A 21,737-nucleotide genomic window follows, 5' to 3' on the forward strand; every position below is an offset into this window, starting at 1 on the left:
TCCCATTCAGAACCCATATTTCCTGACCTTCTCCCAAAAATTTAAATCTCTCAGCCCTAACCTCTAACACAATTAGTGATTCATGCTACAATGTACTCAAAGTATATACAGCAAGTCAGTAACAGACTAATACAGGAAGACTTAATAATCCTCCAGCAGCCATACAATAAGACTTTGTAGTACGAAATCATCCATTTGGAAGATAGTATACAGGAATTCCCCAGACATCCACATAAACAAACACCAGCATGGTATTCAATTGAGCACAGAACCATTGCAGATGAGAGGTCTCCAAAATCACAGTCTTGGGGCTACAGCAACATAAGTACTACACGTGCACAAAAAACGTGTTATCTAAAACAGAGATCTGGATTGGGAACTCACTTGCAAGAGTCTATAACATAAACAACATCATTGATGGTAATGCTAGTCTCAGCAATATTGGTAGATAAAATCACCTACGAAAACAGGAAAATTGTATTAGGATACATGCGTTGTACAAAGGAGCTAAAGACATTCTGTAAGGCAGTGATTCTAAAACTTTTTGGCCCATGCTCACTCTGCTTAACACAAATCTTTCTGCAAACCACCCATAATGACAAAATGGATGCAGGAGTGGGCTGGGGGTCTGGCCAGGATTCCAGCCAATGAGAACAGTTAGGAAAGCCTCCAGGAGTCATTTCCTGCACCGATATTTCCCCAACCGGGGGGCAGGGAAATGTGCAAAGCCGTTTCCTTCACCCATGAGTTACATCTACCCTGCAAGGCACAAGGCTCTCCTTCCCAGCCCCTGCAGCAGGAAGACAACCTAGCAAAGGGCAAACAGGTGTGTGGGGCTGGAGCACCAGTGAGAACTCCCTGCTGTGGGGGAAGAGTCTCAAGCCCGCAGCCCACTTGTAATGTGGTCGGACCACACTCTGACAACCACTGCTGTAAGGTAATGCAGAATGCCAACATTAAAAAAAAAAACCAAAAAACTTTCCTCAATAGCATAGGACACAGAGCTACTATATTACATTCTTCCCATGCTCATGGTAAAGTTTCACACCTTGGTCACTCCAGAAGGCACTGGATCAAACACTCTGCGCTGTTCATCTCGAGGAATTTGTGAATGCAGGGGCAGAATTCTATACTGATGGCTTCCTACAGTATGAACACAGGGAGGTTAAAGAACTATAACGATATGTACTAGACATGAAAATTCAATTCCCTTTTATCCACCCACTGCTTCATACCTAAGCATCTTCCTTTCACTTCCACCCATCCATGTACACTAACCTAGCTCCCAACTTGCAGAGACATACAATTCATTCAATCAACTCATCTTCACTTTCATCCAGTAACTGTTCTGACGGAAGCACAAGGACGAGGAAATAACTGAAAGCTATATGTACCAAAGTGTGGATTCATTTCCAGATGCTTTTGCATGGTATAGATCAGATTCCAGCCAGGCAAAAAGACAAGAACAGCTCCTGGAACATTCAGGGTCTCGATGTACTTTAGCAAAGCCTCAATGAGTTCAAAGGGAGTTTCCTTCTCATTCAACTGGGCCATACAACGTTTTGTTTCTGGACCATATTCATCACTACATATAAGATTACAGTTGGCCTGCAGATGTAGAGAACAAAATTAAATACCTATAATCACATGACACTTGAAGATGTGAGGATGAGGACCATTCAAACCAGTTAGATTAACTGGATCAGAAACACCATTCTAGGCACAGTCCTATTTCACAGGAAACCACAGGACAAGTTGGCTTGGCCTTCTCCCCCAGCTCTTTTCTAAACATTCTATTTTCAGAATTATAAACACGCTTGAATTCGCACTTCAATTTTTTAAAAACACCAGTGATGTGTTTAGACTGGATCTTTACAAGGGAACAAAATATATCAATTACAGGAGCATTCTTAAAATTCAGTTAAATATAATCAACCACTATCCTATATTTCAAAAGTTACTAGGTTTTGAAAGCATCTTAGTGCAACAAAATGCCTCTATTCATCTAAAGAATAGATACAGTATGGCAGCAGCACTGAAAGTGAATTATATAGGAATTAATTTTATTCTGTTGGTCTGTAATCTAACTGCTACCTCTATGCCACAATTACTTACTCCTGCTTACCCATTAGTCTCTGTATAATAATATAGGAACAATACCTTTTTGAAACACAGCAAATGTTTAACCCTCTTTAAGAGAATCAGTAAAAAGTTACACTACACAGTACTATAATTTTACCTGGTTAAATTGTGCTCTGTCCCTAACAGGTTAAATGCCTCATTGATGTCCAAGAAAGAAAGGAATACAGCAAGGCATGCATTACATTGGTGTGCTGGTTCCAATCAGCACTTGTTTAATTTACAGATCTAAGCAGGCACAACTTACATCATCATCTTCACCACCTTCATCATCTTTGTCTTTCTTCTTCTTATCCTTTAATGGAGGAACAAACTGAGTCATCTGAATACAGTCTTCCAGAAAATACTCTGCAGGAACAGACCCCGTCAAGTTAGTATAAAGGATGCCCATCAACCAGTTACATAAGCCTCACTAAAGGGTTATATTCTACTGTAGCTCTACACAAGCCCTTCCTAAGCACAGCCATGACATTTTGAAAGAGCAAACGGAGGCCTCAGTGTCTGAAGCTAGTCCTGGGGAAAATGCCTCTATTTATCCAAAGAACAGATACAGTGTGGGCAGTAGCACTGCAAGTTGCCTCCCCACTATCCCACCATTGTTCCTCACCCATGACCTGTCAACCTCCCCATTCAGGTTCGTCCTATATATTTTCTACATCAACTTTTACACTGGTTCATGGAGGCTGGTTAATTCAAGACAATAGGTGTACATGTTATGTAGGAACAACTCATTTTTAAAATCATTGTAGCTATTTAACCTTTTAAGAGAAACAGTGAAAAGTTGCATTCTATAGTAGTTAATGTTCTCAGATTTTTATCAGCATAGAGACCAGATCTCAGGATATGCTGTAATTCATGTGAATTGTGTAAACTTTCCCTCCCTCTACTATGTGCAAGATTGAAAAGAGAATGAATAAAAGCAATTACTCAAAATATATGCTCAACTAGTGTTTTACCTTGGACTGGATAGGTTCTACCATAGACCTCAATGATGGGACAATTGAAGAAGTATTCACAGAACATGCTGGTATCAATAGTGGCAGACATAAGGATAACTCTGATTTCAGGATATGCTTCAACTACATCTCTTAGCACTACCATGAGGAAGTCAGTCTGTAGAGAGAAAACGGGAATGTTAACTAACTAAGACAGAATGTTTTATGAAGAAGTCACAATGCCCAAGGCTCCAGAAAGGGTTACTGGAGAAATGAAAAAAGTCTAATGGTAGAAGAGCAACTATATAATATCCTATTCACATTACTAACACTTACGTTGCCGTCTTCTAAGAATATGTCAAACTAAACTAACTCCTGAAAAACAGCTACTATATTGGAGAATTAAACTCCATACTCTCCATTTTGTCCTACCAGACTAGTACTTAAGTCTTCTGGAGTTTCTCCTTAAAGTGGTTTTGATTTCCACATGAACAAACTCAGAACAGTTGGTTCTTTAAAAAGACAACTAAAAATACAACTGAACAATTGCTGTAGTTCTATACATTAGGATGCTCTACAATCACGAATAGGAAGAGAAGTAATTGAGGAGTCACTATTAAGTTGTGATCCATACTATGAAAACATGTACTATTTAAATCTGGCTTATCTGTTTAGCTTACCTCGCATTTAGACAATTTCAAAATTAAAAAAGATCAATTTTATACAAAAATTCAAATATTCAATAAAACACACGCCACTAATAGCACCTTTTCTAGAAGAGGTGCATCTCATCCATGATCTGGATGGCAGAAACACATGCATTCCCTTGAAAAGGATTCATAGTACAAATGAGGAACCAAACTTTGACAAATTTTTATCATATGGCAAGACTCAACTCTCTGGCATGGCAAGCTGAAAGACACCATTCATGACTGCTTTTGACAATTCTTGATTTTGTCCTAAGTGATATATGGGTTCTGATCCAAGAGTGAATTAGTTGAATAGCAACCATAATGCAATTAAAGTTAGCATCCTAGTGCTAAGGTGGAGGTGGAGGAGAGGTGGCGCAGGAGAAAAGATTCCAAAGAAATTCACCCTAGGAATATTCAACTTAAAAAAGGGGAATGACAAATCAAGAGGCTAATTATATGGAAATTACAACTAACAGTCAAGATCAAAAAGCCTGCAAGCTCCAGGGACACATCACAAAAGTTCAAACTATACATATACCCCCAATAAAAAAAATACAAATAAACAGAAAACCAAGCACACAGAAAGAAGCCTTAAACCCCACCATGGCTAGTACGGAGTAATAGAGATAGTTAGAGACAAAAAGACATTTTTTAAAAATTGAAAGTCAAATCCTACTGAGTAAAACAAAGGAACAAAGTCAAATAATTAATTTGCAGACTGAAAAAGTTTTTGTAGAGCAAGTAGCAAAAGACAGGTGGTTTTGGCACAGACTGATAAATCTAACAATAATAGTTACCAGGACCAGATGATTTTCACCTAGGAATTCTAAAGTAATTCAAATATGAAATTACAGAATTACTTACTGTGATAGAGGTATATAAAATCATGAGTGGTGTGGAGATGGCGAATAAAGAAAAGTTATGTATTAGTTCCCATAATAGAAGAACTAGAGGACACCAAAATGAAGTTAATGGGTAGCAGGTTTAAAACTAATAAAAGAAAGTTCTTCTTCACACAGCGTGTAGCAACCTGTGGAACTCCTTGCCAGAGGAGGCTGTGAAGGCTAGGACTATAAGAGAGATGCTAGATAATTTCAGGGAGGTTAGGTCCATAAAAGGCTATTAAGCCAGGGGATAGAAATGGTGTCCCTGGCCTCTGTTTGTCAGAGGCTGGAGAAGGATGGCAAGAGACAAATCGCTTGATCACTGTCTTCGATCCACCCTCTCTGGGGCACCTAGTGCTGGCCACTGTCAGCAGACAAGCTACTGGGCTAGATGGACCTGTGGCCTGACCCAGTATGGCCGTTCTTATGTTCTGTGATATGTAAGCTATTGATTAAATCAGCCTCATAGCTATCATTATGCCAATTTTTAAAAAAGGTTCCCAGGGCAACCCTGGCCATTAAGCCTGACTTCATTCAGCATTAGGCAAACTGGATGAAAACCACAATAAACAACAAGAATTCTTAGACGCACACAACATGGCTTTGGGAAAACAGAAATCATGCTTCACCAATCTATTATAATTGAGGCCATCAACAAGCATGATTCAGGGGATACAACATACTTCAGACTTCCAGAAAGCCTTTCACAAGGTCCCTCAACTTTGCTACAAATTTTCAGTAAGAGTCATGGGATAAAAGGGATGCTCCTCCCATGGATCAGAGTAACTGGTTAAAATATAAGAAACAAGAGACAGGAATATTTAGTCAATTTTCACAGAAGGATACATAATAGGGTCCTTCCAAGGATCTCTACTGAGACCTGTACTATTAAGATATTCATAGGTGAAAAAAAGGGTAAACAATGCAATGACAAAAGTACTCCAGACAGTTAAGTTCCAAGCAGACTGCAAAGAGTTATAAAGAATCTCATAAAAATGGGCGACTGGGCAACAAAACAGCAGATAAAACTGAATGTTGACAAATGCAAAGTAAAGAACATTAGTAAACAATCACAGCTATCTCTGCAAAGTGATGGAGCTCTGATTCGGTGTTAGAGCTCAAGAAAAATTTGGAGTCATCATGGATAGTTTTCTGAAAACATGCAATCAATATTCAGGGGAAGTCAAAAAAAGCTAACGTTAAGAGCCATTAGGAAAGGGATAGATAATGAAACAGAAGATCATGCCACTATGTAAACCCACAGTATACATACACCTTGAATACTGCATAGAGTTCTGGTTGCCCCATGTCAAAAAGTAAGAGGTATCAGAACTGGAATATGTACAGAAAAGGGCAACAAAAAGTAATCAGGGACAACTTTCACATGTGGAAATAGACCAAGGCTATTCATTTTAGAAAGATGACTAAGCGCTAATATGACAGATCTATAAAACCATGACTACTGTGGAAGATGTGAATAGGGAAATGTTATTTACGCTTTCCATAACACAAGAACTAGTGTTAACCCTATGAAATTAATAGGGAGCAGGTTCCAAACAAAAAATTTGTTCACACAACACAGTCAACCTGTGAAAGCCAATTATAATGGTTAAAAAAAGAAACATCTAACTTCCTTAAGGATAGGTCTATCAATGATTAGGTGGCAAGACAGTAAGGGATACAACCCCATATGCTAGGTGTTCCTAACCCTCTGATTGCTAGAAGCTGGGATTGAATGACAGGGGATGGATCACTCGATAAACTGCCCTGTTCACTCCTTCTGAAGCATCTGACACCAGTCACTGACAGAAGATAGGATAACAGATTAGAAGATGGACCATTAGACTGACCCAGTATGATCATTTTTATGCTCTTATGAAAATGAAGGCAAATTCAGGTAGATTTTAAAGAGAGTTTTAAAATTAACTGTCAATAAATTCAGCACAGCATCCCCACTATTAAATATTGCTTATTTTACAATGCTTTCAAGTTTTCAAATTGCTGCAGATATCTGCATTGAAGACGATTTCTGTAGTTGTCAAACTGATCACTAAGTACTAATATTTAAGTGGTACATTATTGTAAGCCGGAAAATGGAAGAGGAGGACAAAAAAATTTCAGTCTTGACAATTTTTACTCTTTTCTTCAAAACTAACCCACTTTGTACAAAGAATATTAGCAGCGTTTCTCTATTTGCTAGAGAAAGCCAAAAGATGCAGGAGAGGGTCCTACCCAAACATATAAATAGAAGTAAGATGATGCTGTGAACCCCTGATCTTCTGCTGGAAACATCTGAGAGAGATTTCAACAAATACAGTAACTGAGGACAATTACAGAAGACTTGGATCCACACAATTTAGAAAAAATGCACAATTCCCTTTCACACAAGACAGGAACACATACTCAACAGGCCAATTAAACAGTAAGCAAAAACAAAAGACGCAGCAGTGGTAAAAAACAAGCATGCAATTGAGAACTCCAGCTTAGTAACTCACATTGATGTCTCTCTCATGGATCTCATCCACAATAACGTGACTAATTCCACGGATACCAGCCTCCAGTTTCCTTAGGAGAACACCTTAAAAAAGGAATTCATGTTAACGGGGACAGTAACAGCTGGATGTGAAGATCAATCACAGTAGTTCAAAAGTTCAAAAGTTTATAACAAAGCCTTAGCCATGCTTTTCTGGGGGTCCCCAACAACAGATTACATCAAGAACTGCACAACATTTTGAAACCCTTTCTCTAAATCCAACATTTACATCTGTATGTGATGAAAGGAGGGAGAGTCCAAGTGTTGAGGCTATAGAGACCACCTTCCCCTCAACCACCAATTTCCCAGCTAAAGTTCAGGTAAAAGAAAGAAGTGGCTACTCCCCATTTCACTAGGAGGGAATATTGTGGGCATAGTACCTGATCTGCATTCATTCTCAAACCTCCAATGAGCCTAATGACCAAACTGAACTAGCACATTTTCCTTTCCATAATTGGAGAAAAGTTTGTGATCAGATGAACGGAACTTGCCACTCATTCAAATTCTCCCTTAAAACAAGGACTGTTTTCTCATTGTCATCACTGCCACTAGTGCCAGGACATCTACGCTGTTATTTAGATACTATGTTGGTTGATTAACAGAGCAATACAGACCTACAGTACAGAACATCACACTGGCATGGGGACGGGGAAGCACCGATTCAAATCGTACACTGTATCCACAGCTTTGCCCAGGTTCTTCTCCTCTTTCATATGACACACGCTCTGCCACAGAAACTGCACTGATCCTCCTGGGCTGAGAGGTGAAACATTTTTTTCCACACATTGTAAAGATGAAATCATGCAAACTTTCCAATTGCATTGCACTATGTACATAGAGGCAAGACTGGAGAAGTTAGCTGTACCCTCTTGCCAACTTTGTGTAGGACAGTCAAAGAAAAATCTCAAAGGTAAGCACCCAAAAAAACCCAGGAGAGCTACAGTCCAAACTTTAAAAATACACATTTAAGTACTCATGGAAATGCTTTAACACCACTGGCTTGAGCCATTTATAGTCTGGGTGGGTGATATGAAAGTAGCTCTATACAGCTCTGCCAGTGCACCTCAAAACATTTCTCTCCTAAACAGACCTGTTGCACGATGTGGATTAGTAGAAGTTAGGGTGCAAGTGAATGAATAGCTGCTTCTAATGTTCCCACTGAGGTACTTCAGCCTTTGAATGTAGCAGGGCTCTTGCAACAGTATCACATAGCGCCATCCTTACCATTTCTGGTGCCTTAGGCAGCCTGAGCACCTGCAACTCTCATCCCCCCCCAGGGAGCAGAACAGCAACTCTACAAGGGGGAGGGCGGTGAACTGTACTCAGGGCAGCGGGGGCAGGAACAGGGCAGGGAGGCTGGTGGGGGAACAGGTGGAAGGGAAAGTGGTGCAGTCTGTCAGAGCTGCAGGTCATGAGGCAGCGCAGGGGGTGGGAGATTGGGGCTGCAAGTGCCAGAAGGTGGAACGTGGCCAGAGGATCAGGGCCACTGAATGCAGGTGGGTGGTCAGAGCAGAGGGCGGAGTGGAGAGGGGCAGGGGATTGAGGTTTCTTGAGACAGCACTATCCACAGCCAGCATGAGGCATATGCAACATAGGGCACTATTTAATTTGGGGCACAATGGTGCCCCTATCAGATCACCACTGATGCCCTATGCAGCTGCATATTCTCTGTATGCCTAAGGATGGCCCTGGTATTACACTGCAAGATACTTACCAAGCTGGGAATGGTGGAGGAAACCAAATCACCAGAAAGGTGCAAACTCAGTGTTTTATTCAAGATTAGCAGTTTTTGAAGGAAGCCAACTGATTTTTTATATGCCCCCATATCCCTTATCTGCTGGATCCCATTACTTCAGATAACCAATAGGTTTGATCTGCCCCAGCCCTCAATTGGATACTCCATTACTAAGTATCAGAAAGGACTGCACTATATATGCAACTGCAGAGTGTTCTGGTACTCTCCACAAAGATTATTTCATCAAGTCTTATCAGATACCCACTGCACCAGAAAAAAATCATTACACAGGCACATGCATAGCGAGTAATGAATTATGTGCCACTGGTATATCAGTTGCGAAAGCAACTGTCTATAATGTAGTTTAGTTTCTCCAGCCTTTGTGAACTATTTTAATTACATTAATATTTAATAGCATGCCTCAATGGGTATTTTATTGTAACCCACCAGGAAACCAAAATAGTTTCAATTTATAATGTGGTCCTTACTTGTGTCACTACAATGTTGCATTCAGCAGCCTTTCCATTTCTAATGAATTCATCCAGGATGTACTGTGGAACCTGAGTGGTTTTGCCACAACCAGTGGCACCACGAATGACGACAACAGGACTGTGATGAATTGCATCAAGAATTTCTTCTTCAAATTTCTTCACAGGTAGTGTCTCCCTGTCTTGTAGGATCTGAAAGAGACCCAGATCTTTCCTGTAATATTCAGCAATCTAACCCATTCTATTCCTTATCTACATCGTGTCTCAAATGTGTGCAAAACTATACTACAGCAACTATTCCTGCAGTAGTAGTGCTCCATTCCTCTGAAAGCACATGCCAGGAATCCTTAGTAAATCTCAAGTCCCAGCACAAGGAATTGTCTGTTGCACACAAAAGAGCAGCAACTCTAGGTCTAGGGTGAAGAAAATTACAGCAAGCATGGCATATGCAAACTCACCAATATGCCAAATCATAGGCAGCAGACTTACCCTCTTTAACTCTTCATCCTGTTCCAGGTGATACATGAAATCATTTTTCAAGTCCATGCTTATCTGCTCTGGAGTGGCCTGTAAAATACACACTGGATTAAGAGACTCATTGCAAAGATATCTATATTTACAACAACTTACTTAAAATGAAAATATACTTATCATTCCATTAATGTGCTTTAAGTGGTACTAATGCAATGTAATCACAATAGCCTTAACTCTGACCTGTATATTTTGACATTCAAATATTGATTGTTAAGTTATACGTGCACACCCCACGTGCACACCCCACCTGACACTTTAGCCTTCGGAATGTAGCAAGAGCCCTGCTACATTCAAAGGCTGAATCTCTGCAGTGGGAACACAGGGCGAGCAGGGACTGCTTGAGTCCCTCCTGGCCCCGAGCTCCCTGCGGTGCATCCCCCCCTTGCTACCTCTATAAGGTGGAGAATAGGAGCCAGTGCTGGAGGAGGGAGTTGGCTTAAAAGCCAGTTTGCCCCAGCACTGTCTCCGGGGTGCTGCCTGCTCCCCCCTGCTGCCTCTATCAAAGGCAGCAGGGGGTGGGGGTATAGGGGAGGCAGCTGCGAAGCAGCCCCTGTCTGCAGGAGTCCCTGTTCATGGTGGCCAGGGCAGTGCCACAAACAGGGTCTGCTGGATATAAAAGCACTATACCAGGGTTTCCCAACCTATGGGTCGGGGCCCAAATATGGCTCGCCATTACATTTCAAAAGGGTCACCAGATGTCTCCCCAGGTGGCTCTTAAGGAGCCATTCACACATTGCCCAGGGTCACCAAGTCTTCCTGAATTGTCAAAATGGGTCCCCATCTGGAAAAGGTTGGGAACCGCTGCACTATACTCTCACTGAATGGAAAAACAGTACATAAAGAAACTGCTGAAGTGATCACTCTGATGGAAGTCCTTCACATGCATCATCCACAGATTAGTTGTTCTTTACAAAAGGGCAGGATGCAGTAAAAACCATACCTGAAGTACCACCTTCAATACCTAATGAGGTTTTTTTTTTTTTTTAAACTAGCAATTTTCAACTTTGCTACGAAGGGATTTATTTATTTTTCTTGCAAAAAGGCAGCAGCTCCCTGCCAAGCAAATCTTGCTTGTGGCATGAAGTATATGTTCAATTTGCAGTATCGTTCAAGCTCTTAATTACAAACATATCTCAGACTTGCATACAATACACTGTTGCTAAGGCCGTGTTTTGAAAAACAATGCAAATTTTCAGCCCAAAGCTGAGGAAGGAAACAGGGGCATAAAGAAAAGAACTGTAGAGTGAGATGGCAAATTAAACATTTTTAGATGAAGTACCAAAAACAGGATCAGAAAAGCAGAACACAGACTCTTGCCATTGGTATCCTATTTTGACCAGATTATGTTGGTGTTTAAGTGAAGTCAGCTGCATCTGCCAAGCCACCATTTCCTTTTCTTTTCTAGACCATCACTGTTCTCTACCTGGCTAGAAGCCATGAAAAAGCAGACTGACTGGTAAGGAAGTGAAACCTATTGGGAGCAGTTTCTCTTTTTAAGAGCAGGATTCCTGGGAATTGGAAAGACAAGCGGAGAATACTTATAAACTGAAATTTAAAGAAACCTATATGCTTTTCTTCATGGTCAACTAACAGGGCATGGAATGGATTGCTGTCAGACCCAAAACCTAGTCCGTCAATCCAAGAAGTCCCATGAATGTACTGGAACTTTCCCCAAAAACCTGGAAAAATGCATTTACAAATTCTAGGAGCATGAAATTAGGAACAGAGCCATTCTAAAACTATCTTAAACTTACATATGCCAGAGGACCCTCATCAATATTGCAGCTGGTCCAAGGGTTCCAATTTGACTGAGGGGGTGACCATGGGACAACTCCCATTTGATTCTGTCTCATGGATGGTTCAAAATGAGCAAGCTTTCCAATGTTGAGCAAAACAGGATTGCTTGGATCTTCAGGCTATAAATTGAGAAAAATATTTTTAAAATGTTTAATTAAACTAATAAGATTAATGAAGAAAAACAGTGTGACAAAGTGTCTGAATCATACACTCACCGTTGGCATAACCTCAAGAGAAAGCTCTTGTATGATGCTATTCAGCTGATTTTCTAAATCAGGAGAGATCACCACTTCATAAGGTTCAACCTGTGAAATTTTTAAAAAGTAATAAAAATCCAGATACGCACAAAAAAGGCTCAGCACAAGAAAGAACCTCACTGGAGAATACACTAAAATGCTAAAAGGCTTCTAAGAAGAGATGTTAAAAGGGACACAGTCAGCTCAAAATTCAAATTCATTAAATTTTGTACAAAAAGTCCCTTTTAAGTCCAACAGAAATCCCTCTAGTGAATGTTTTTAAAATCCTGAGGATTTTTTAAAATGAACACACAGACATCCCTTTCAGTGTTTGCAATTAAAACGCAGTATTGCTAACACAAGAGAAGCTGCAGTCTGGTCAGCTGAGAAATTAAGTTAAAACTAAACAAAAAGCTATTTTTTACTACTCCAGAATGTGACCACAGATAAAATAAAAACACTACTTTTCAATATGCCTGCATATATCTATGTTACTCGAAAAACACGTGTGCATAGACACACAGACACACTTCTCTGTTCATCTGAGCCACTCATCCTTTCCCAGATCAAAATTCTGGTCTTTGATATGAGAAAACTGCATTAGCTTTCCAGGCATTAACAACACAGAGCATATGCAAACAAGTTCAAATTTACATTGGTTCATTATTCCTTTTGGCTCAGAGAAATAGTATCTGCCTCACCGTTTCTCCCTCTTTCTTCTTTGTCTGCCCAGTGTAGGGCTCAATGACTCCAAGATGGTAGAGCTGTCTAACCAGGGATAAAGCACAGGACTGTGCTGCCAGCTTTTTGTTTGAGCCATGTTCACGAGCAAAGATTCCTGCAGCAAACAAACATTAAAGTTACAGTAGCCAATGATTCATGTTGTTTGTGAGGCTGAACAGCCTTACCATAAAATGGCAATACGAAATGTGTTTAGTGACTACTTAGAAGCAGCTTTCAGTAATAACCTGTACTGAAAAGAGGGACTCCTGGCTCCAGCCAGACTGTAACTAACACAAATAAATTCACATACAGTATTCACAAAAGCAGGTTTACCCTATACCAGTCAGCTTACCCAGGCTAACAAGAGGTTTTTTCCCCCACAACATTTGTGAAAGCCAAGACTCCCTTTCAGCATCACCTGGACCAGACTATGCAGCAGGCCCATTTTCAATTTAGTACCAGCATACAAATCCAGTAGACACTTGACAGTAGTTTACTTGTGTTTTCAAACACCTGACAGGTCATTCTAAGCAATCCATACTACATCAATTTTACTGCATTATGGACATTATAAAAAGATCATCAGTTGACTGGTGAAGTTTCTAACTATGTAGATATCTGCTGTAAGTTCAAATCACAAGAGTAAGAACTGTGTGCTTGGTATCTTAAAAAACCCCAAGTTTCTAACTAGCTGTTTTGAAACTGTGTAATTGTTGTGATTCTACAAGATTCTCCTCCATCCATCTTCCTCCATCCCAGTCCTGTATCTTTCTATCCTAAATCCTGACTAGATACTTAACATGAGCAAGGTGGCTACTTGAACGTTCCTATTTTCAGCCCATTAAAAATAATTTCTAAAAGCGATACTTCAAGTAGTTCAATAATACTAGAAACCTGCATCCCTCAGGTCATTGAGGGTAGGGATGTAATAGTATAGTCGGATAATCAAAAGCGCATTGGCTGCAGGATCTTTACAAAAAGCGCTCCATTGTCAAAAAAAACCCACGTCTAAACTGCGGTTTGAGTTTCGAAATGGCGCTTGTTCAAAACAGTGCCATGATTATGCAAATGAAGCACCGGATATTTAAATCCCCACTTCATTTGTGCTTTCGAAGTGCTTCACTTATATCCCTCTGCCGACAGAGGGGTATAGTTTAGACACAGCCTAATTGAGGGCCAAGAGCCTTAACCTATTTCACTAACCAGACATATGGGTATTTGAAATCACCACACACCATGTAGTCAGTGACCACATGTCACCCCTTTACAGCAGGGCTGGGCAAAATACGACCTATGGGCTAGATCTGGTCCAGCAAGCCACCGAATCTGGCCCATGGACACAGTGGGAGCCCCTGCCCGACCTCCGCTGAGAAAAGCGGCTGCAGAGCCTGTTTGTCTTTTTACAATTGTGAGCCCAGGAAGAGGAGAGAGGGAAGGGAAGAAGCTTTGTGCGCTGCTCCAGCCACCAGCATAGTCCCAATGGCCAATTTCCGACCAATGGGAGCTGCCTCTTTGAAGAACAGGCAATGTGCAAAGCACTCCTGCCCCCTTAGCTTGCAGCTATTTACAGACCTACATGGCCCCTGCGGTTGGTGAAAGGACAGGGTAGGCAGGATACTGCAGGAGAAACCTGCTGGACTGCTGGATGGGAGTCGCACAGGTAAGTCTCCTCCTCTGGTACCTCAGCCCCTTTCCCCCACTCCACATAACCCAAACCCTCTGCACCCATACTCACTCTCAGACCCTGCACTCCAGTATCCTGCCCCAGGTCACAACCACCTCCTTTATTCCAAACTCAATCCCAGACCCCACACCTCCTCCATTAATATCATGGAAGAGTGCAGCCCTTGATCACTTTCTAAATTCCTGGAGTGGTCCCCCCCCATCAAAAATTACTGTCCAGCCCGGTTTTACAGTGAACAAAGGAATGGCCTATGTGTTTAATGAACTAGCAACTAAAAGATTTACAGGGGGAAAAAAATGGTAAAAAAAACATTTCCATCGTAATAGATAATGGTGAGAAAACGTCACCTTTTAGCATGCTGCTCGCTGGGCCCACTGGGGTGCTAACAGCAAGAAACACTCTCCAATTATTCTTACATGGACTCCTAACTATTCTTATGTTTCTTTGCTCTAAGACCCATCACTAGCCAGACAGGAAGAAAAAGACACTTACTTCTACCCAGCTGCTTGACATAAATGGTCATTTCTGCAATAAAGCTCCTGTAACACACAGAGACACAACGTTAAGGCTTTAATTCTTGAGAGTGGCTGAACCCGACATTTCCAAGATGGCCAGGCTTTCCAACTGTTTAGATAAAGCTCATCAACATTCAATTAGAAACAATTCTTTCCTCAATTTTAGAAGGAAACATTAACCTTAAAATATGTGGTTTTCTCTGAAAAACTTGGTATGCGACACCTTCTCAATTGTGAGATCTGTTCCCTATGTATTTTGAGCAGCAGATTCACACTTCAACTTATGACTAAAATTAGATTCTCAGGCTTTTAATTCCATAAAAATAATGCAGCTAAGTAAGCTGCATTCTAGTTTGACCCATGGATCAATTATTCCAGTTGCAGATCCAGATTCTTCCCTTACTTGTTCCCTATGCAAATTAATAGTTAATGGGCAACACTGCCAAAAAAATAAATAAAAATTAAATAAAAAAGGGAACAGTTTTTGGACACACATATTAGTATAGCTTAACTTCTGAACTAAAGAGTGATTAAAAAAGGACTGGCAATTGTGGGAAAAAACCCACATCTTGTAATTTGAGTAAATCTGATGACATGAACACAGAAACTCATGTTATATTATGGAGTTACTTTTCAGAATAGAAAGTAATAAAGTCATATAGAATAAAGAAACTGACAGCATGAGACAGAACTATCTGATGAGCTAGCTAGAGGACAGACTTGGAAGGGATACATATCTTCATTTGTTTATTCCAGCATCAATATAGATATATATGTTTTCCTACTCTGTGTGGAATCAAGTAGTGAAATGTGACAAAATAGGCAGATAATGAAGTTGCCTTAACATTGTAGTCAATAATTCTGGTGACAAGATTCTTATAAGCAGTATTGCCTGACACTGAAATCTAGACTCTCTAGAGTAGTGTGTGTGTGTGTGTGTGTGTGTGTGTGTGTGTGTATACACACACACACACACACACACACACAGCACATAGAGTTAGAACTTTAATTAAGTCCTCATTTTCATATGTTCTGCCTTTGCCTTCATTCAGAACACAATCAGCCTGCTATCAATATGGCGACCTCACTGAAGAGACTACTGGTACACTGATTTAAGGCTGTGATTTTCAGAGAAGTGTAAGGGAGTAAAACACCCACATTCCACTGAAATTCAAGAGGTGGAATTGCACTGGGCACCTCTCAAGTTATGCTTTAAAAAAAAAAAATCCACAGCACAAATGTGTGTTCTAAGATTAGAAATTAAAACCGTGTTGTTATAACTTTGGGTTTAAACTTGCAAATATGATCCAAGGTGTCTGAGCTCTAACAGATGTAGTTCTTCTCTGAAAACTATGCCTCTGGTGCTTTCACTGCTGCAGGCATAACCTTGCAGCTAGGACACGGCATTGATTTCTCGCTGTAAATAAAAGAGAGGTTAGGTGAGGCTTTAAGTTCAATGTTAGGATCCTTCCTGCACCTCTAGTGAACTGACCTTCAGGCACAGCGGCTTCATGAGTCAAAGGCCACTGGCTCTCAGGGATACAACAGCCACCCTTTCATTAATGACACCGATGCCAGTATGTTTCTCAGCCAGGCTTATAGTCAGCACTCAATCTCATTCTCCTCCACCTAAGGGGGGAACAGCGACACCAGAAATCAGTTTACAATAGACTCCCATGTGATTGCTTAGTACGGCCTAAGCAGAAACACATGTGTGAATGAGCACAGATCTCTGGTGTCGCCGTCTGCTACCCCTTTCAGCATGGAACAACAAGCAGCAATGCTGCACCCAGTCTGCCAGTGAAACCCCAAAAAAGGTAAGTCTCATCCCATCATTTACTAACACACTCAGTTTTAATCTATGCACCAGGAGTTCTGCATTCACATTCCTTCAAAACAAACTCTCCTTATTCCAAATTTATGCTATTATCAAGGACATGTACTCAGTTTGGAGGGACAGGTATAAAAAAAATTCACTGATGATACATATTTCTCCTTTAAAATTCCTCACTTATGGAAGAGCAAAACACTCAATATAAAAAAATGCTATTTAAAAAATTAGAGCTGGCAAGAGACATGTAGATCTAGGAATTAGCTTTTTATTGGTAAATATTAACAAATTTAGATTTCACCATACACAAACAATTTCACCACACACAAACAAAATATTGATAATCAAAATTTACAAATGAAATAAGAAAAATGCTGATTAAGAACTTAAAGAAAGTTACCTTAAATCAAACTGTACCTTTTGACAACATGCTTGGTTTCTAAAGCTTTAAACTTTAAAGCAAGTAGATTCAGAAATAACTGTCAGGTCTGCCCATTGTTTTGCACAACTGAACATTTAAAATATTGGTATCTGCCAATACTATAAAAAATTGAAAACTGAATTCTGCCGAGCCTGGATATTTGTGAGGATTCGTGTTTCCTGAAAATACCACTATCATCCTACCTCTGCAATCCAGAAATACAGTGCAACTATTTCTCAGTTTTTACTGTACATATACCATAAGGATTCACCTGATGTGCAAATTTATACCTGACATTTAATATTAGAATAGGTCTAAAGAGTCAGCTATAGCAACAGTTCTCTCTCACAATCCCCTTTCTTTCCACCATGCTGATCCACAGGAGAGTAATCCATACGAGCCTTCCTGGGAGTAATAACTACTACACCCTGGAATGCTCTCTGGAAAAACAGCAAGCGGGCTGAGAAACATACTAGCACTAACCACCACCCCACTTTTCCTCAATTACATGGACTATAAGGTCACCATCCACAAGGAACCCATATCTCCACACAATCTAACCTGTCACCTACAACTTATAGAAGTAAAAATTCTGTAGAACAACACTTAGAACTTTAATTTTATATAAACTCAGTAGTACACAATTAATCCTCAGCCCATTCATTTGAGGCAGATAAGTACCCCACATCTGGAAACTGAAATGGAAGTGAACTGTCTTGAAGCAATGGCAATACAAGGTTTACATGAATACCCAGAGTTTCCTGATGTCAAACACATAACATTCATATATTTGAAAAAGGTTTTTATGAAATCTTCCATCATTAATAGGAACTAACTAGAGAGGTATTCCAGAGTTCCTGGCAATCTTCTGAGAGTAGATGAAGGGACACTGGAATCAGAGAAAACAGAAATCCAGCTGTCTTTTGATAATAGCATAACCTTCAGAGAACACAGTTGGGATGGCAAAGGGCAGTGGATTTCAAAAGGCTTATTTATACAGAACTGATGTAATAAAAAAAAAAAACAACAGTGTTTCTCTCCACAAGATTCTAATAAACTAGAAAACAGACTTTCCCCGACACAAAATGTTTCACATTTTTAAAGAAGCGTCTCCCAAGTTTAGATGAAAACTCAAAAGTGAATTTTCCCACAGAATGGAAATAACTCCATTTCAGAAGAACTTTCATCTTGCTGACTCACTTACCCGGGAACAGAGCAGTCTGGGATCCTAACTGTATGGCAGGAAACCAGGCTGGATAGCCTTCCTGGTTTTTGTCAAAGTTTCAATACAATCAACACATTCCCACAGTACACCGATTCCATTAAATCAGCATATCCAAATGGAAATTTTCAACCAGCTTTAGTGGTAGCAATAATTAAGCATCCATTAGATACCTTCCCTGCCTAACCTAATTTAAACATAACACATTAATTTAATGTTTTGTTAATGCATTTTATAGTGAGTGGCACAGATGATTTACTTCTGCAATAATCTAGCAATCAAACTGAGACCTCCCCAGTTACCCATATTCATAACAATATTACCAGTATAAAGTGCAAAACAAAAGACACTTCTTTAAGCAAGTGCAAAAACCATCGAAGATTTCTCCACAATGCCAGCCATACCTCAATGCCAAAGAGCTCCTCCCCGCTCCCTGCCAAAGCCCAGAAGCACAGTCCCCATTCTTCTAATACACTAGATAGAATACTGCAAAGCCAAAGGCACTTTAAAAAAAAAAAATCAATTGAGATGGGGGGGGAAAAAGGTGTTGCTAAAAATTAATGTGAGGCACAATCCCCTTTCCAAGGACTACTGTTCATTGTCTTTTTAAGAGCTGTTGAGTCCAAGGAACCCAAGTTTTCTGCATAGGACTAAAGAGCATTACAAACTAGATCCACTGGATGGCACCAAACAAGGATTCCTCTTGCCCACAAATGTTTTTAAACACTTGTTACAGAAGGATATGAGTGAAACTAGCAAACCTGTTGTGATCAGGCCCCACTTGAGTGTATTTATATTCTCCCTGGACCTTCTCCTTTTGGAAAAACTGGTTCAGACGTGCCTTGGCATTCTCTAAAGTCCAATTTCCATGAAGACCAGCATTTAAGTCCACTTCTTCTGACTCCAAGGTCTATTATTGAAAACAATTTACATTTATTGGCTTCAATTGTGAAGTTTTGTTGCAAGTCTGTTTAAAACAACATTTAAAACTCAAGTTTCCTGAGTAATATGTCTGCATTCCATAGAAAAGTCAAGAATTTTCACAAGAAAACTAAGTGTCTTTAGGGCCTCAACACTATGTCCTCATACTGCTACAACAAAGTCTGTATAAATAATGTAAATGTTGAGGACAATCTTACCACCAGAGTACCCAGAATTATTCAGTTAATTTAAGATTAAATTGTTTACGGTAGTTAGCAAATTATTGGATATTAACAGTAACCAGCTGGTTCCTTCACAGATTAAAATCTCCTGTCCGTTAAAAAAAAAAAAAAAAAAGCTACAAAATACTGAACCCCTAAAATTTACAAGCCTGGCGCCAACTCTGATCTATAAATAAAGGAGGTGGAAAATACTTATCAGAACTAAAGCAGAATTAGATAGGTTAGCTTACAGCCTGTGCCTCTTGCTCCTCTTTTCTTGAATAGTAATCCTTCAGATTGGCTCCACGATCCCTTTGAGCCCCACCATAGCCAGAGCTTCCAACTCCTGCAGCTGGACCACCACCTAAAGGGGGGGAAAGTTAACTCTTCTCCTAACAATTGTGAGATACATGCTGAGAAGTCAGGTGCTCTGAAGAGGAAAGAGAAAAAACTGATCCTTTCCCAGATAGACCTCAGAAACATTCAATTATTATTATTATTTTTTTTAAAGAAACACATGAGACAAATATATGTAGGACAAAATGTATTCCTCCCTCCTCCCCCACACACACATTCACTCACTCTCTCTAACTATAAGATTAAATTACAGACATTCAAAGTCTGACCTGTTTCACTCTGCAGTGCCAAATGTGGAGGAAGAGGTCCACCCAGAGTAGACAAACGTTCACCAGGATTTTCCCCTGCTGCAGGAACTACTCCATCTGGAGCATCAGCAACTCCTGCCTGAGGAAGGGTGACAGCCCATGAATGGCAGGGACAACAACTTCATATAAAATGACAACTTTTTTCACTCTCTCAAGTCAGAAAAGCAGTCATATAATTTTAAGCTATATTCATTAGATGTCCTACTGAAACGTAACATTCCTAGTTGCTTCAGGGGACAGAAAAAAATCCAAGTTTATGGTGCATGGCTTATATCCATGATCAAACAGGATGAACTATACTATGTAATTACATACAAAAAACTATATTAAAAGAACATTGTTAATACTGCAAAAGTCACTCAAAAGTTAAGCACTGTTAGCTAGAGAACCTTAATACAGCCCCATAATGTGTATGCATTATGATAGTCTAATTACACAATCATATGTTTCCCACAGCCCCCTGCCTCTTCTAGTTAAGAGAAAAGATCTTCTCTAGGAATGAATCACAGTTGTGTAGTGAAGATTTGTCTGTAAAACACCATTTATTTGCTACAAAAGTTGAAAAATGAGTATCTGTTGTCGGTTCCAGGACACAGTAGGCATAAGCCCACCGGTAGCTAAAGGCCTTCCTCAAGGCTAAGTGGCTGGGGGACAGTGAACCCAGGCCATAACTGAATATTAGGGATAACTAATGAAAAAACAGATACGAGGTCATTGTAATGGGTTTGCCGCTGGGACCCCTTTAGGCCTATCACTTGATGTGTTAAAAATACCAATGAACCCACCTTCTCGTCCTCACGGGCATCCCGTAACTTGGTCCTGCTAAGCCAGGCCCTCAGGTTTACTCCTGCAGTCGGAGTGGCAGGCAAGGTTCCTCTAAGCTGAACGGTAGCACAGCCCTGCAGCTGCTTAATCACTCCACCCAGCCAGGGGCTCAGGGCTCCATATATGGAGCTGCCTGGCTGGAGGAAGGGCACTTCTTCAGCTACAGCTCCCAGGGGTGGGGAACCTATTGCCTCATTAAGTTCCCTGTAAGCTGTGAGGCAGGGCAGCCACTGGTGGTGCCTGAAATGAAGAGCCCAGCCCCTTTCCATCAACCCAACCTCCCTTCCTTCGCCACCAGCCTAAGGCTGTGGGAGGGAGTTTGAGTGGGAGAGGGATGCAGGCTCTGGGATAGGAATGTAAGAGACTAGTTGACTATCCCAGTGGTGCACAACCTTTTTTCCACTACAACCCCCATAGCTGGGGGCTGGACCTGGTCGTTGGCAGCCCTGCGATGCCCCAGAAAGATGTGTGCATCGCTCCATATCCTGGTCTCCCACCGCCACAATGAATGCAAGGAGCGTGGGGGAGGAGGGGAATCCCTGCTACCACCACCAATCAGGTCCCCAGGTCACCCTGAGCCCCACCAGCTCCCATCAATTTAGGGGATCGTCCTGCCCATATGATGGTTGGGGAGGCCACTACAGGGACCCCCAAAGTGCGGGGACCAAGACAGCTGCCCTAAACAGGTGATGCTTACTGGTTCCAGTTAGCCAGTGGGGACTGAAGCAACTCCCTG

The 21,737-nt window shown here is 40.7% G+C and overlaps 1 protein-coding gene across 2 annotated transcripts in view; it reads right to left on the reverse strand.

Moving 5' to 3' along the window:
* DHX9 (DExH-box helicase 9) overlaps window positions 1-21,737 on the reverse strand; it is a 43,916-nt gene that overhangs the window by 18,028 nt on the left and 4,151 nt on the right. Inside the window, exons 3-18 of one of the 2 annotated variants that reach the window (XM_006126921.4) lie at window positions 20,138-20,255; window positions 19,763-19,875; window positions 19,131-19,279; window positions 14,873-14,919; window positions 12,675-12,811; window positions 11,953-12,042; window positions 11,695-11,856; window positions 9,896-9,973; window positions 9,407-9,598; window positions 7,798-7,939; window positions 7,146-7,228; window positions 3,096-3,252; window positions 2,387-2,487; window positions 1,395-1,608; window positions 1,049-1,143; window positions 385-458 (exon numbers count right to left, since the gene is read on the reverse strand). In XM_006126921.4, the coding sequence (XP_006126983.1) occupies window positions 385-458; window positions 1,049-1,143; window positions 1,395-1,608; window positions 2,387-2,487; window positions 3,096-3,252; window positions 7,146-7,228; window positions 7,798-7,939; window positions 9,407-9,598; window positions 9,896-9,973; window positions 11,695-11,856; window positions 11,953-12,042; window positions 12,675-12,811; window positions 14,873-14,919; window positions 19,131-19,279; window positions 19,763-19,875; window positions 20,138-20,255 (1,952 nt within the window). Of the gene's footprint in view, window positions 1-384; window positions 459-1,048; window positions 1,144-1,394; window positions 1,609-2,386; window positions 2,488-3,095; window positions 3,253-7,145; window positions 7,229-7,797; window positions 7,940-9,406; window positions 9,599-9,895; window positions 9,974-11,694; window positions 11,857-11,952; window positions 12,043-12,674; window positions 12,812-14,872; window positions 14,920-16,387; window positions 16,525-19,130; window positions 19,280-19,762; window positions 19,876-20,137; window positions 20,256-21,737 lie in introns of those variants that run through there. The other variant, XM_006126923.4, reaches the window with a different exon arrangement.

Source organism: Pelodiscus sinensis, chromosome 9 (assembly GCF_049634645.1).
Source record: "Pelodiscus sinensis isolate JC-2024 chromosome 9, ASM4963464v1, whole genome shotgun sequence".
In the NCBI taxonomy this organism is placed as follows: Eukaryota; Metazoa; Chordata; order Testudines; family Trionychidae; genus Pelodiscus; species Pelodiscus sinensis.